The sequence below is a fragment of the Neophocaena asiaeorientalis genome, unplaced genomic scaffold, assembly GCF_003031525.2.
Source record: "Neophocaena asiaeorientalis asiaeorientalis breed wild unplaced genomic scaffold, Neophocaena_asiaeorientalis_V1.1 scaffold220, whole genome shotgun sequence".
Taxonomy (NCBI): Eukaryota; Metazoa; Chordata; class Mammalia; order Artiodactyla; family Phocoenidae; genus Neophocaena; species Neophocaena asiaeorientalis.
Genome location: NW_020174042.1, coordinates 5,590,915 through 5,607,060, shown reverse-complemented (window position 1 = coordinate 5,607,060; position 16,146 = coordinate 5,590,915). Strand labels below are relative to the sequence as shown.

General features: G+C 42.1%; 1 protein-coding gene across 2 annotated transcripts in view; it reads left to right on the top strand.

The window, feature by feature from the left end:
• GOLM1 (golgi membrane protein 1) overlaps nucleotides 1-16,146 on the top strand; it is a 53,259-nt gene that overhangs the window by 30,613 nt on the left and 6,500 nt on the right. For both annotated transcript variants that reach the window (XM_024753859.1, XM_024753858.1), the window contains exons 5-9: nucleotides 371-473; nucleotides 7,041-7,170; nucleotides 11,707-11,866; nucleotides 12,538-12,807; nucleotides 14,377-14,490. In XM_024753859.1, the coding sequence (XP_024609627.1) occupies nucleotides 371-473; nucleotides 7,041-7,170; nucleotides 11,707-11,866; nucleotides 12,538-12,807; nucleotides 14,377-14,490 (777 nt within the window). The remainder of the gene's footprint in view (nucleotides 1-370; nucleotides 474-7,040; nucleotides 7,171-11,706; nucleotides 11,867-12,537; nucleotides 12,808-14,376; nucleotides 14,491-16,146) is intronic.

Below are 16,146 nucleotides of genomic sequence, written 5' to 3'. Positions count from 1 at the left end.
TTCTGGGGGCAGGAGACACAGTGGCGTGTGTGCCCTTGTGGGACAGTTCAGGGTTTATGATGTCTAGGAGAGAAATAGGTGGTTAGAACCTCCTGGTGCATTGTAAGGGTTGCAGGTCAAAAAGGAGATTTAGGAGAGATGTGTGAAAAGGAATCAAGGTGCTGGTTCCCATAGGATTGCACATCTTCTGGGCCGCTTCCAGGGCTGGGGTTGGGGAGGTTCCTGGGGAGGGACTGTGCTCTCATCCCTTCCTCTTTCCCCTCCTTATTCTGTTGGTGCCACGGCCCATTGTGGGTGGGTTTTGGTGTGTCTGCTCTTGTCAGGATGGCCATGCCGGTGCCCTGTGTGATTTCGTGTCCTCTCGGTTTAGACCAGTTAAAGGCCCTGCAGAAGAATTACGGCAGGCTGCAGCAGGATGTCCTTCAGTTTCAGAAGAACCAGACCAACCTGGAGAGGAAGTTCTCCTACGACCTGTAAGTGTGTCCACATCAAGTGTGTGCCACTCGGGGGGCTGACGTGTTTTAAGCGGAGGGCGGTGGACGGGGTGCAGCATGGTCTCCACTGGCCTTTTCTGTTATAGAGCATATAGGTCTCTGAGGAGAAGGTTCAGTCCCTTCTAGGAGTCATGTCCTTTAGACATAATGCATTTTATTTTTTAAGTGTCAGCAGTGCTTCGGAAAGCCCTGGAGAAGTGTTAGCCAGTGGGCTCCTCATACAAGAGGGCAGTTCTCCTTAGCAAGAAATGACTTAACTCAATATACCTGAAAATATGTAACTGAGAACTCTGTAAAGCGCAGGTGTGCTGGTTAAATCAATAGTCTAAAGCCTTTAAAAATGTGTTCCAAAAGTGCTCAGAAGTGACCTAAGTCAAACTCATAGACTAAAAGGAGTTTGGAATAATAATATAATGTATCACTGGGTGTTGGCATTGTGGGCATTTTGTTTTCTTGAGACTTTTAAGTGTCTTTCCAAATTTTTGCAGTGAGAATGGAGTACTTTTATTTTTTTTTAGCTTTATTGAAGTATGATTGACAAATAATCATTGCATGTATTTAAGGCATAAAAACATGATGTTTTGATATACCTATACATTGTGAAATGATACCCCCAATCAAGCTAATTAACCATCCATAGTCTCCCATCTTTACCTTTTTTGTGTCTATGGTGAGAACACTTGAGATCCACTTTCTTAGCAAATTGCAAGTATAAAACACATTATTATTAACTGTAGTCACCATGCTGTACATTAGATCTCTAGTGTATGGTTAGGACAATCTGTTTTAAGCTGATGACTTTAGTCACGTACAAAAACTCTACACTTTACATATCACAGTCCTTCTGTGGTCAAAACAAAGCAATAAACTTTTTAAAAGTTGGGCTAAACCCATTAGTAAGATAGTAAAAACCAGTTTAGAGGGTAGCAAGTAAAGTTGTAGTCTATGTATTTTTCTCCCATTTTCTTCATAGCAACAGTATAACTCAAGTACAGGGACTTTGGGATTCTGAGACAACCAGCTCCCCTAACTCCACCCTCTTTTTTCTTTGACTTCTATTTAGTCCATGTCCAAGTTCATACAGAGTGTTTACATAATTGCAGTTGCCATTAAATTTTTTAATCATTTTTTTACTTTCTTGCATTATGTGTATTGAAAAATCCATTTTGTTTCCAAATATTAAATACTGCATAATGTGGAGGTACCAAATTCAATTCACCATTTCCCAACTGGATATTTAGATGAATTCTAAGCTTTGGTTATTATACATTGGCCTGACATCAATACATATAACTTTTAAAAGTTATTATTTTGGATTATTTCCTTCTAAAAAAGACTGGATTGTAGGTTTAGTGTGTCAGTTGGTATAAATAGCCAAATTGCCCTCTGAAAGGATTTTAGCCATCTGGTCAACAGCAGTGTAGGTGACCTCACACCTCCTCATAAGGATTCTGATGTCCTTCCACTCACCATGATATCCTTCTGATCACTTTAAAACTAAATACTACTAAAACCAGGAAGCCTCAAATACATAAATATGCAAAGGACATGTGCAAACAATGCAAAGGAAATGTCATTAGAAAACATGCATATGGAACCTTCTTCAGCTAAGCCAGTGGCTCTCAGTGGGTGGCAGTTTTGCTACCAGGAGACCTTGGGCAAGGTCCCAAGACATTTTTGGTTGTCACAACTCAGAGGAGGTGTTACTGGCATATCGTGGGTAGAGGACAGAGATGCTGCTACATCTGCAAAGCACAGGGCTGCTCCCACAACAGAGTGTTTATCTGGCCCAGGGCACCAACAGTGCCCAGTTGAGAAACCCTGAGTTAGGCTGGTAGTCACTGGAAAGCATTCAGACCAAAGTGAAGTGCTCCGGTCTTCTTATTCATCCTTGAAAGATACCTTAACACACATATTTCCCTTCCATTGATTGAAATACAAGAAGCCGTTAATGGCCTCACTTGATAAATGCTGACCCAGAAGATTTTGAACTAGCTGGAAATCGGCCAGGACCCAGTGACAAGGAGGGCAGCTCTGCTCCCATATAGGAGTGTTCAGACAGGCAGTGAGCAGAATACTCAAACCTGGTGGCCATGCGTGCAGGATGCACTCTTTTTCTCTCAGGAAGTTGATAGGTAAATTGAAAAAGCTGACTGACTGCATCTGTTTTACTAGTTGTGCCCAAAACCTTGTACCAGATAGAGGATGCTTCCCATCCTCTATCTGATGTGTATAAAACGTTGAAAGCTGGAATGAGTTAGGTTTTCTTAACTTTCTCTGGTTATAGACCCTTTGTGAGAATTCGATGAAAGGTGTAGACTCCTTGTTAGCAGTTTTATAAATGGATGTATACACAAAGTTGCATGTTCAATTTGAGGGACCGCTGAAGCATACCTGCATGCCCTCTTCATTATGTTTCCTTAGGCTCCTCTCGGCTGGGACAGTTTCTCAAGCTTTACTTACTTTTTATGGTCTGGATTATTTTTTATTAGTTTTGAGGAGTACTGGTCAGGTATTTTGTAGAATGTCCTTCAGTTGGGATTTATCAGATATTTTTCTCGTGGTGAAACTGGGGCAGCACATTTTTGAGAGGAAGGTCACAGAGGTAAAGTGCTATTCTCATGGCTTCACATCAGTACGTGCTATCAGGATGACTTATCACTGTTGATCACCTGATTGAGGTAATGTTTATCAGGTTTTTGCACTATAAAGTTACTCTGTTTTTTTCTCCCTTTATGCTATCATCTTTGGAAGAAATTCACTGTGCTTAAGCTACACTTAAAGATTGTGAAGTTATGCTCCACTTCCCCAAGGATGGAGTGTCTACACAGATTATTTGGAATTTTCCTGCACAGGAGATTTGACTCTTCTTCTTATCTGTCTGTCTAATTATTTATATCAGTATGGATTCATGAATATTTTGGGTTATAATCTAATACTATCTTATTTATTTTTTCTTTTGCTTACATGTTTTCCAGCTTTTGCCATTGGGAACTCTTTCAGTTGATTCCTTTATCCAATTGACATATCCCTGATATTGTGGGTTTGGTCCCCCGCCGCTTTTAAAATTACTTTTTTATACTCTGGCACCAAAAGACGCTCCAGACTCATTTTCATATATTTCCTGTGCCAGTCCTAGAATCAGCCAATCAACCATTTCTCCAAGGAGCCCTTGTTCTTTTTATTGGAGAATGGTATTAGAAACCAAGATCTGGGTACTACACGTGTTTGTTGCTACTAGGGTGTCATTGCTGCTAGGCTCTCTCAGATGACGGAGCAAAGAGATATACGTGTGTGTATACTAACTTGTGTTATATATAGATACTGATAAATATTTCTATATGTATTCATCTGTATCTAAATTAAACCAAACATGAATTTGTACTGCTGTCCCCAACTCTAATCCATTTACATTAACATAATAGTATGTAATTGGTTATGTTCTCAATGTGGGACGCTATTCAATTATTTTATCAATGTTTTGTGACTCAAAACACTTTTTAAAATTTATTTTCTTTTACTTTTTTGGCTGCGTTGGTTCTTAGTTGCAGCATGTGGGATCTTCGTTGAGGCATGTGGGATCTTTCATTGCAGCGTGGGCTCTTTGTTGTGGTGCGCAGGCTTCTCTCTAGTTGTGACATGTGGATTTTCTCTCTAGTTGCAGCGTGCGGGCTCCAGGGCACGTGGGCTCTCTTGTTGAGGCGTGTGGGCTTAGTTGCCCTATGGCATGTGGGATCTTAGTTCCCTGACCAGGGATCGAACCTGCGTCCCCTGCATTGGAAGGTGGATTCTTTACCACTGGACCAGGGAAGTCACTGTGACTGAAAACATTTTGAAACTGCCTGTGGCAAAGACCAGTCAATGCTTATCCAAATCCATTCATCTTTTTGCCCAGCAAAACTACTGGGCAAATTCCTTGCAGTTAGGTATGGCCAGGTGACTTAAGTTCTGGCCAGCGGGGAAAGGAAATCGTGGGGTGGGACTTACAGGAAGGCTTCTGAGAATAAGGACAGTCCACTGCACATCCCTTTCCTTTACCTTTTCTCCTCCCTCCTTCCTGCTGCCTGGGCTTCACACAAGATGGCTGGACCACTCGCAGCTATCCTGGATCATGAGGTAATCATGGGGGATAGAAACCAGTGTTAGGATATTGAAACAGCAAGAGAAGCCTGAATTTTTGATGACTCAGAGCTGCCATACTAACCCTGGATTTCTTTCGTGTGAGGAAAAAATAAACTGCTATTTTTTGGCCTTTTTGTTTCACCTAGCCAAACCCGATGCTAACTTAGATACTTTTTGAAAGTGCCTTTAAATATTGTTGTTTCTTAAACTAGATCATTTTCATCAATGCTCATCTATTACCCCCAAAAAAGACTTCTCAGGAAAGGCCATTTAGAATTGAGTCCTAAACAATAAGGAGCAGAGAAAGGAGATTAGGAGATGTTAGGAAAAGAGAACCTGGGGAGCCCAGAGTGATCTGGGCAAGGCAGATAGTATCATACGGTCACGGAGGGGAGTGAGTACGAGTAGTATCTTGAGGATGGGCGTGAAAGTGACTAGTTACGTGGACCTTGCTGGGAAAATCTTCTCTTTCACAGATTCTGATGATGTGAATGTTAGGTCTTTTGGAATAGTCACACAGGTCCATGAAGCTGTGTCCTCTCTCTTTCCCCCCTCTGTTTTCTCTCTGTGTTTAGATTGGATAATGTCTATTGTTCTGTCTTCCAGTTCATTGATTCTTTCCTTCTCTGAGTTTAAAAATGTTGGTTATTGCATTAAATTTCCATTTGGTTCTTCTTTATATCTTTCTTTCTTTGCTGAGACTGTTTAGTTTTTCATTTCTGTCAAGCATGTTTGAATGACCCATTGAAACATTTTTCTGGTGGCTGCTTTAAAGTCTTTGTCAGATCATCTTAACTTCTCTGTCATGTTGATTTGGTGTCTGTTGATTGTCTCTTTTTTTTTCAATTTAAGATCTTCCTGGTTTTTCATATGATGAATGATCTTTGATTGAAACCTCTGGGCAGTGGTGGTAAAAGCCCTGGCTCTTCATTGACGTCCTCTGATGCCACCACCTGGGGAGAGGGAGGGGGACCTCATTAGTGTCAGATGGGGATGGAAATGCAGGCTTCCCATGTAATCTCCAGTGACACCACTGTGTTGTTCTAGATCCTAAGGTCCCTAGCCAGTCTGCCTTCGTCTCTCTATCTTTCAGTCTTCTTATGTTTGTTTTATTTATTTATTGTTTTAAATGTTTAATTCTCATGGCAGACAATGTTAGTCACCTACCCCACCCTACTTCCTCTTTTTTTTTTTTTTTTTTTGCTGCACCATACGGCATGTGGGATCTTAAATCCCAGACCAGGGATTGATCCTGCACCCCCTGCATTGGAAGTGTGGAGTCTTAACCACTGGACCGCCAGGGAAGTCCCTGTTTGTTTTAAATGTAGTGTCCAGAGTTCTAGTTGTACTTAGTGGAGGAAGAGTGAAAAATACATCTACCCCATCTTCCTGGAGTAGAAGTCCAGTTCAGATTGGACACTACCTAGAGGTAGCACAAACCCCACATGTTATGGGGCTCAGTCTCACAAGACCGCCCCTACTTTGGACGCTAGTCAGAAGTTCTCGGTGGCCCCAGACCACCTGTTCTTTCTGCCTGGGTAGCTACAAATTCAGGCCTTCCCCACCCCCCTCAGGAGCAATAATTCTCTAGAACTCAGGAAAGTCCTAAACTTACAATTGCAGTTTTATTATAAAGCATACAACTCAGGAATAGCTAAATGGTAGAGACTCATAAGGCAAGGTCTGGGGTGGAGGTTGGGGGCAGGTAGGAACTTCTGTTGGAGGTGGGGTGCCACCTTTCTGGTTCACAGATATGTTCACCAAACAGGAAGCTCGCCAAGTCTCATAGTCCAGGATGTTTATCTGAGGTTTTATTACATAGGCGTGACTGATTGAGTGGCTGGCCACGTGTTTGAACTCAATCTCTAGTCTCTCCCTGCTTCCTGAAAAATGGGGCTGTAAGTTCCAGCCCTCTAATCATATGGTTGGTTCCCCTGGCCGCCAGCCCCCATCCTAAAGCTATGTTGGCTCCTCCCAGTAAGTCAACTCACTAGCATAAACTCAGGTATGGTCTGCAGGGGCCCATTATGTACAACAGAAGACACTCCTGTTACTCAGGAAATTCCAAGGGGTTTAGGAGCTCTGTGCAGTACTAGGGGACAAAGACCACATTTTTTTTTTTATTATGCCACAGATTATATTTTAAAAATTTGATTTTTCTAACCAGTGAAGTTCACTTATTTTACAACAGTGTGACATATTTTTTTGTAACTTTCAATTAACTCCAGTTTTCTTGTCATTTAATAACTGAAAACATATTTGTTGCCCTGCCTGTGTCCTCTTCAGATAAAGTGCGGGAAGCAGGAAAGAGATGGGCTGTGTCTCGTGGGGAAGTGGATTCCACTGTCAGAGCAGGGACGGACTTGCTATATAGACGCATCTCTAAATAGCTGTCCTTTCATTTGCTTGCTTTCACCTTCACAGGAACCAGTGCATCAATCAGATGAAAGAGGTGAAGGAGCAGTGTGAAGAGCGAATAGAAGAAGTCACCAAAAAGGGAAATGAGGCTGTAGCTTCCAGAGACCTGAGTGAACAAAAGGACCAAAGCCAGCAGGTAATCCTGGCTTTTTTCTGCTGAGGATCTCCCAAAGGTCTTCCTACCCCCTCTTCAGGGATTTCCTTCCTTCATCTGCTCTCTGACTCGCTCTAATTCCCTGACACACGACAGCCTGGTCCCGGGACGCAGGGTCTCTGGCGGAGCATGCTGGCCTCCAGACCTGGTCCCCGTGCTCCGGGCCATAAGGCGATTGCTTGATTTAAAGCTCACAGCCACCCTGGGAGAGAGTTGTTGTTGTTTTCTTGTTTGGAGGGCTCTGAGGCCCATGGAGGCGGTTAGAAACTGTCCCAAGGTCACAGTACCCGGTCAGTTGTGGAGCTGATCAGAGCGCGTGCTATCAGGCTGCTGCTTGTGAAAGCACAGCCCACGAAAATGCTGCTCACAGCCTTCTGGGGATCTTGGTTTGTTTTAAATACAGCACTTTTATTGAGATATAATTCACCTACCGTATAGTTCACCTATATGGTATTTAGAATTCAGTGGGTTTTAGTATATTCACAAAGTTGTACAGTCATCATCACAGTCAATTTTAGAACATTTTCATTACCCCAAAAGAAATCGCATACCCATTAGCTCACTCCCCTTTTACCCCCAGTCTCTGGAGCCTGAGACAACCTCTGATCTATTTTCTCTGCAGATTTGCCTTATCTGGATATTTCATATCAATGGAATCATACTGGTTTTCACATAGCGTAATGCTTTCAGCATTCCTCCATGTTGTAGCATGTATGAGTACTTCCTTTTTATGGCTGAATAATATTCCATTGTGTGACTATACCACATTTTGTTTATTCATTGGTCAGTTGATGGGCATTTGGGTTATTTCACTTTTTGGCTACTGTGAATAATGCTGCCGTGAACATTCACGCACACATTTTTGTGTGAATGTGAGCTTTCATTTCTCTTAGGTATACTGTATACCTAGGAGTAGCATTGCTGGGTCGTATGGTAACTCAACTCTCCTTAATGTATTGAGAAACTGCCATACTGTTTCTGAAAGTGATCATACTCTTTACATACCTCCCAGCAGTTTATGAGCGTACCAGTTTCTTTACATCCTTGCTACCTCTTGTTATTATCTTTTTCACCATAACCATCCTAGTAGGTGTGCAGTAGTATCTCATTGTGGTTTTGATTTGCATTTCCCTAATAACTGATGATTTTGAGCATCTTTTCATATGCTGTATTGGCTGTTGGTATATCCTCTTTGGAGAAATGTCTGTCTGTATCCTTTGTCCATTTTGAAATTGAGTTATTTTTATTATTTAGTTGTAAGAGTTCTTTATATATTATATAAAGATATTGGATATATGATTTGCACATATTTTTTCCCATTCTTTGAGTTGTCTTTTCACTTTCTTGATAGTGTTCATTGAAGCACAAAAAAGTTTTTAATTTTCATTATGTCTAGTTTATTTTTTCTTTCGTTGCTTGTTCTGTTGGTATCATGTCTAAAACCGCTTTGCCTAATCCAGCATCCTGAAGATTTATTCCTGTATTTTCTTCTGAGACTTTTATACTGATTAGTATTTAGTTCTTACATTTAGTCCTGTGATTCATTTTGAGTTAATTTAATTTTTGTATATGGTGTGAGCTAATGGTCCAACTTTATTATTTTGCCTGTGGATATCCAGTTGTCTCAACACCATTTGTTGAAAAAAAAACCTATTCTTTTCCCCACTGAGTTGCCTTGGCATCCTTGTCAAAAAATCAGTTTACTGTAAATATGAGGGTTTATTTTTAGACTCTCGGTTCTGTTCTATTGATCTCTTTTTCTGTCCTTATGTCCATACTACACAGTCTTGATTACTGTATCTTTGTAGTAAGCTTTGAAATCAGCAGCTTTAACTGCTCCAACTTTGTTCTTCTTTTTCAAGATTGTTTTGGCTATTCTGCACTAGTTGACTTTCTATATGAATTTTTGGATCCGCTTGTCAATGTCCTCAACAAAGCCAGGTGGGATTTTGACAGAGATTACATTGTCTGTACGTCAGTTTGGGAAACGTTGCCATCTTAACAACATCCAGTCTTCTGTTGTGTGAATGTGGGATGTCTTTCCACTTAAGTCCTTTAAAAGTCTTTTTGAATAATATTTTGTAATTTTCAGAAGTCTTGCACTTCTTTTGTACAATTTATTTCTAAGTATTTTTTGATGCTATTATAAATGGAATTGTTTTCTTAATTTCATTTTCGAACTGCTTATTGCTAGTGTGTAGAAATACAATTCATTTTTTATATTGATCTTGTATCTTTCAACCTTGCTGAACTTATTAGTTTGAATAGTATTTTTTTTGATTCCTTAGGATTTTCTGTATTAAGATTATGTCATCTAAAAATAGTTTTACATCTTCCTTTCTGATCTGGATGCCTTTTATTTCTTCTTATTGCTTAATATCCCTGGCTAGAACCTCCAGTGTAATGTTAAATAGAAGTGGTGAGGATAGACATCTTCGTCTTGTCCTTGATCACAGAGGGAAAGCATTAAGTCTTTCACCATTAAGTCTGATGTTAGCTGTGCAGGCATACCTCGTTTTATTGTGCTTCACAGATACTTGTGTTTTTTACAAATTGAAGGATTATGGTAACCCGGTGTTGAGCAAATAATATTGGCTCCATGTTTTCCAGTTTGCTCACTTCATGTCTCTGTGTCACATTTTGGTAATTCTCACAATATTTCAACCTTTTTCACTATTACATTTGTTACGGTAATCTGTGATCAGGGGTCTTTGATGTTACTATTGTAACTGTTTTGGCCTTTTTTAAGCAATAAAGTATTTTTTAATTAAGGTAGTACATTTTTTGGACATAATGTTATTGCATACTTAATAGACTACAGTATAGTGTAAACATAACTTTTATAGGCACTGGGAAACCAAAAAATTGGCGTTACTCGCTTTATTGCGATATTCACTTTATTGCAGTGGTCTGGAACCAAACCTGCGATGTCTTCAAGGTATGCCTATATATTTTTCATAGATGCACATTATCAAGTTGAGGTAGTTCCCCTCTATTCTTAATTTGTTGAGTGTTTTTATCAAGAGCTGTTGGATTTTGCCAGTGTTTTTTCTGCATTGAGATGATCATGTGTTTTTGTCCTTTATGCTATTGACATGGTATTAACATTAATTGATTTTTAGATGTTAAACTAACCTTGCATTGCTGGGAGAAATCCTACTTGGCCGTGGTGTATAATCCTTTTGTATGTTGCTTGATTTGATTTGCTAGAACTTTGTTGATGATTTGGGGGTCTATATTCATATTAGGTCTATAGTTTTCTTGTAATGTCTTTCTCTGTCTTTGGTATGAGGGTAATTACTGGGCTCATAGAATGAGTTGGGAAGTATTCTTTGCTCTTCTGTTTTTTGGAAGAGTTTGTGAAGATTTAGAATTAAATGTTTGGTAGAATTCACCAGTGAAGCCATCTGGAACTGGGTTTTTGGGGGGGCGGGGATTTTTAAATTACTACTTCAGTCTCTTGTGTTATAAGTCTGCTCAGATTTTCTACTTCTTGAATCAGTTTTGGTAGCGTGTGTCTTCCTAGGAACTTGTCTGTTTCAGCTAAGTTATCAAACTTGTTGGCAAACAATTGTTCTTAGTATTTCCTTATAACAAAACTTTTTTATTTGTGTAAGGTTGGTGGTGTTATCCTCTTTCATTTTTGATTTTAGTAATTTGAGTTTTTTAAATTCTCAGTTCATCTAGCTAAAGCATTGCCAATTTTTTTCATCTTTCAAAGAACTAACTTTTGGTTTCATTGATTTTCTTTATTTTCGTTTCCATATGTCATTAATTCCTGATCTAACCTTTATTATGTGCTACCTTGCTTTAGGTTTAGTTTGCTCTCCTTTTTCAAGTGTCTTAAGGTGAGAGATTAGGTTATTAATTTGAGATATATCTTATTCCTTGAGATAGGCCTGTAAATGTCCCTCTTAGTACTGCTTTAACTGCCTTCCAGAAGTTTGATGTGTTGTGTTTTTCATTTTTCTCTAAGGTATTTTCTAATTTTCCTTGTGATTTCTTTGGCCCATTGGTTATTTAGGAGTATGTTATCTAATTTCCACATATTTGTGAATTTCTCAAAAAATTTCATTCCTGTCATTGATTTATAATTTCATTCCATTGTGACTGGAGACCATACATTGTATGATTTCAACACTTAAAACCTGTTGAGGTTTGTTTTGTGGCCTAGCATCTGTCTGTCCTGGAGAAGAATGTATTTTGCTCTAGTTGGGTTGGGTGCTCTGCAGGTGACTGTTCAGGTGGTTTGTCACGTTGTTCAAGCCCTCTCTTTCCTTATTGATCTTCTGCTTACTTGTTAATACCTTATTAAAAGATTTTTCTGGGAGATGTGGATCCAGCTTCAGATCTTCTGCTTTATGACAGGTGGTAGGGCATGACCGGGGTAGAGTATGGCATTTCTCAGGGTTTCCATGTTCGTATTCATCAGAAGGACGTAGTGGGTCCATTGCATTGCTCAGCGTTGTTGAAGGTTTATGGTCATGGAGCCCCTGGCTGCCTGTGCTCCTGTTTCAGCTCCAAGCCCCCAGTGAGCCCCAGCCCAGGCCGCAGGAAGCAGGCCTGCCCCAGGCAGAGGTGCCACAAGCAAGAGGGAACATGCCCAGCAACAGCGAGCCCCAGACACCAGTCCCCAGTTCTGAGGCGGCTTTGGATTTGAAGAAACAAGGCGAGAAAGGTAAGTGAAGCTTGGCAATGACACGTTTAAGCCCTCTTCAGGGTCCCGTGCCAATAGAAAGTATAGCAGCGGGTCATGCCCTCCAGTCCACACAAATACACAGGGCAGGGTGTGCTGCTGGTGGCTGGTGGGGACTCGGTAACGGGGCTGCAGGTGGCAGGTGAGTGTCTCTCTGGCACCTGGACTTGGGGCCACGGGCTTTTTCTCTGCCTTACTGATGTCTCACATTGTAAACTAAGTGCCTAGTTCTTTGGCAGCTCTGTAAAGGAAGGTCCAGGCAGAGCCTTTATTCAGGACAGTGGTGGGACTGTGGGATTAAGGGGATGAGGCTGAGTCCTAGGCAGCTGTCGTTGGCTCCCAAGCACTCGTCTTAAATAGGACGATCGGGTAACCTCAGCAGTGCAGCCTCCTCCACTTGCAGGGTGTCTCTGTGAGCCAGATCACTTAGTCTGAATTTTTTTTCTAAGCCATTTCCTCTTCCTGGTGGTTCTGAAGATGAGCTGCGGGCATAGAGAGGCCTGGAGTCTGCTGAGGCCACAAAAGAAATGATCCACCTGCCCCATCGGTCCACAGTCCTTGGGAAGGCTCTGGGAATTGAGTGGTACGAGGGTTTCTGGTTTTGTCTTAATTAATTGCTAGTGAGGTCACAGCTAACTATGTTCTGTGCACAGAGGGAACCAAGGAGATTCAGGTCGTCAGCAAGGAGGAGCTTCAGAGGGACGGCCTGGGGCTGTCGAAGGAGCCGGGGCGAGAGCAGAATGCGGAAGAAGACAGACGTGTGGGCGGAAAAGGCCGTGGAGAACCCGGAGAACTGGGCCAAACCCCACAGGTGCCAGCTGCCCTGTTGGCAAGCCAGGAGAATCAGGAGATGGAGAGCCCTGAGCGGGACCAGCTCGTCATCCCCGACGGGCAAGAGGAGGAGCGGGATGCCGAAGAGGAAGGTGGGTGAGATTGTCCACCCGGCACCCGCGTCCTCAGCCTCCTTCCTGACGCGGGATGGGCAGCCATGAAGATTCCCAAACAGCAGGTCACCGTTTGGTGGTTCGTTTTGTCTGCACTGTCCAGCAGGAGGCGTCACTCCCAGCACTTGGAACTTTTAGAAATAATATTCACAGGGAGCCTAGGGGGCTTTCCAGGTGGCAGACCTTGGGATGGGAGCTGAGCATCGAGCACACATAGGTCTCCTGCCAGGTGGACCCCGCGCCTCACCTTTGTTGCTGCACTTCCTCATGCGGCATCACCAGCAGTGCCTGGCGAGCAGATGGAGGAAGGAGGGACAGAAGGATTGGCTAGACGGAGTTTCATGCATGTTTGAGCCTTGCAGAAAAGTGACGTGGGAATCCCACCTTTCTGGTTTGGTTGACTTTTCTCTTTCTTAAAGAAAAGTGTGGGAAACTGAGATTAGCAGAGTATTCTGGGATGTATTTTGGTCCCTGAAAGATGGGGAAAATTTCAATCCTAGCTAAGCCAGGAGTGCTTAGACAGAAGACACCTGTGTTCTGAGCCTGATCGAGTGACAGAAGTTGGGGAATGTACTTATTTGCAGAAGTTACCCTGATTCCATTTAAATCTTAATTTTCACTGAAGCTTCTGACGAGTGTGTTCTCATAAGTTTTCAGTTTAAGAATTGGGGGGAAAAAAGAAAAAGGGAAACTCTGGTGGCTGATCAGATTGGTACTCAAATTTCAGACCATTCAGTAGCTGGTCATCAAGTGTAACCGCTACCAGTAGGCCTGAGATACTGCTGGGGCTGTGTGTCACACCTCGTCCTAGGTCAGCGGTAATGGTCTGATCAGTAGAATAAAGCTACAGGGCACGCAAGCCTGGGCTTTGTTTCCACTTCAGGCAGTGAGTGCAGGGAAATAGAACTAGAGCTGCCTTTTCCAGGCACACTTTTTTTAACAAAAGATTTTATTTACCTACCTATATATAGATATAAAATGTTTACATTAAACCCTATGAGTATGTTTCTTGAATGCATTCTGTCCCGATCTTCTTTTCTGGTTGCTCTTCTCTCCAGGGATGAATGCAGTGATAAATAATCTAATTCTGTGAAAATTTTATCCTTTGGCTCACAGTAGCCACTCCATTTCCTTCTCTCGGGGCAGTGAACCCTTCTAAGGAGATGGCTGCCATTAACCAGCAACCCGTAGTTTCCGAAAACAGTGGTGCCTTCCTTTAACCTTGAGTTGATTGTCTCTTTAAAAAACTGGGATTTTTGGTTTGGTGAGCTAGTTACCCCGTTTCCAGCCTGGAATATAGCCCTTTATTTAGGGCTGTATTTTGTACAGATTCAGAATCGGAGTGGGGCATACAAAAGTAGAGAACTCCTGCATGGTATTCGCCCTGGAAGCAAGCACATGCGTCCCTGTCATTTCCTGAGAGGAAGCCAAAAGATCTGATTGTTAAACCAGGATTGGGACAACCCCAGTACCTGGGCTCTGGTGGTCCTATGGCATCGAGAGAGAAAATGATGTAGCTTACGTTTTATGGCTCTGCTAATTTTATAGGGAGAAACCGGCAAAAACTGGGAGCAGAGGATGACTACAACATGGATGAAAACGAGGCAGAATCTGAAACAGACAAGCAGGCAGCCCTCGCGGGGAATGACAGAAACGGAAATGGTAATTAATGGTGGTAGTGGGGTCATTTCATTCATTTCTGCTTTGTGGTCCTTCACTTGTGCAGTGACTGTACACCGAATCCCAACAATAAGAGTGTAAAGAATCCATCATTAGAAGACTTTGTTTTCTTCAGAAGCCTTTGAGTGTAGGGGCAGTGGAGGGAGGTGAAGGGTTGAAAAGGCCACGACGAAGACCTGTCAGAAAGTCTGCATATATGATGTGGGGCTCAGGCCCTCAGGAATCAGTGAGGATTTGTCTTCAGTGACATTTAGGGACTTCCCAACAAAATGATAGTTCACTGCTTCGTTACTCCACAGCACCAGCTGAAAAGCCCTGATGCACGCGCAGAGCTTCCAGGCAGTTGTTTATAGTAGCACTTTGTGTTGTTGTTATTCTGAATTTTTGAGGAGTCCAGGCCAGCAGGATGATCAGATTCCGGATCTGTCTGCCTCTTGTGACTGGATTCAGGTTGAACATTTTATAGGTGCAGTTGTGTTTCTCTGGCTTCCCACCAGGAGGCACGGAATGGCAGGTTGATCCTTGGTTAAGGTAGTGCCCACCAGGTCTCTCCGTTGCAAAGGTCCATATTCCCTGTGTAATACACTGTCTAGAGGGGGATGCTTTGAAATAGTGTGGCTTTACCATCCATAGAAAACCGTTGTCTAAATAATAACTCCTCACGTTTATTAACTGCCGTTCTTTAAGGACCCCCTCACCCCTGACGTGTACACGTGAGTGTGCGTGCATACACACACACACACACTTGACTCTCTGTCTTCCCCCCTTGTTTTAGTATCACTGTGGACTCAAGGTTTTCTTTTTCGAAATTCGTTTTTCCATCAGACGCTTGGTGTTTCTTTGTTTCTAAGAGCTCTTTATATGCTGGGGAGGTTGGCCTTTATCGGTGACTTAAGTTGCAAATACTGCCTGGCAGTGTGTCTTGGTTTTGCTTATGGTTTTTTGCCATGTGAAAGTTTCAAAAATTTTTGTCTTTTCTTTTACTGCCTCTAGATATTGAGTCATCTAGACTTGAAAGGAATTCACCCATGTTTTTGTTCAGTATGCTGTCAGATTTTTCTTTTGGTTCCATTGTGAAATAAAACAGATTGTGAGTTTTTAGAAGGTAAACACATTGTAACTGCCCCCTGCCTCCCTGGTCAAGAAATAGAACTTGGGGGGTCCTCCTGAGGCTCCTCTGTTGCTTGTCCTGTCCCGGCACCTTCCCTCCCTGTACTAGAAAGGCCTATCCTGACCTTTCCATTCGGCATTTTCTTGAATTTCTTTATGGGTTTATCACTCAAGTGGGCATCCCTGGACACCATAGTTTAGTCTTGCCTGTTTTCATAAATTTGATATGTCTTTAAGTCTCTGAGTCTCCAGGTTCCCCCTCCATTCCTTTCTCGTTTTTTGTTTACAGTGTGTTAAAGAGCCATAGCTGTTTGACCTGGAATTTCCCACAATCTGGATAGTGTTGTGTATTCATGGTTCGGTGTGGTGTATTCTTCTTTCCTCCCTATTTCCTGCAGATCACCGGCTGATATCTAGGTGGTATTTTAATTCAACTGTTCCTATTTCATTTGTTAATTGGAATATTTTATAAATAGATGTCAGTGGTATTGTTCATATGGCATAGGCAGGATAAATGCTTCTCCTAAG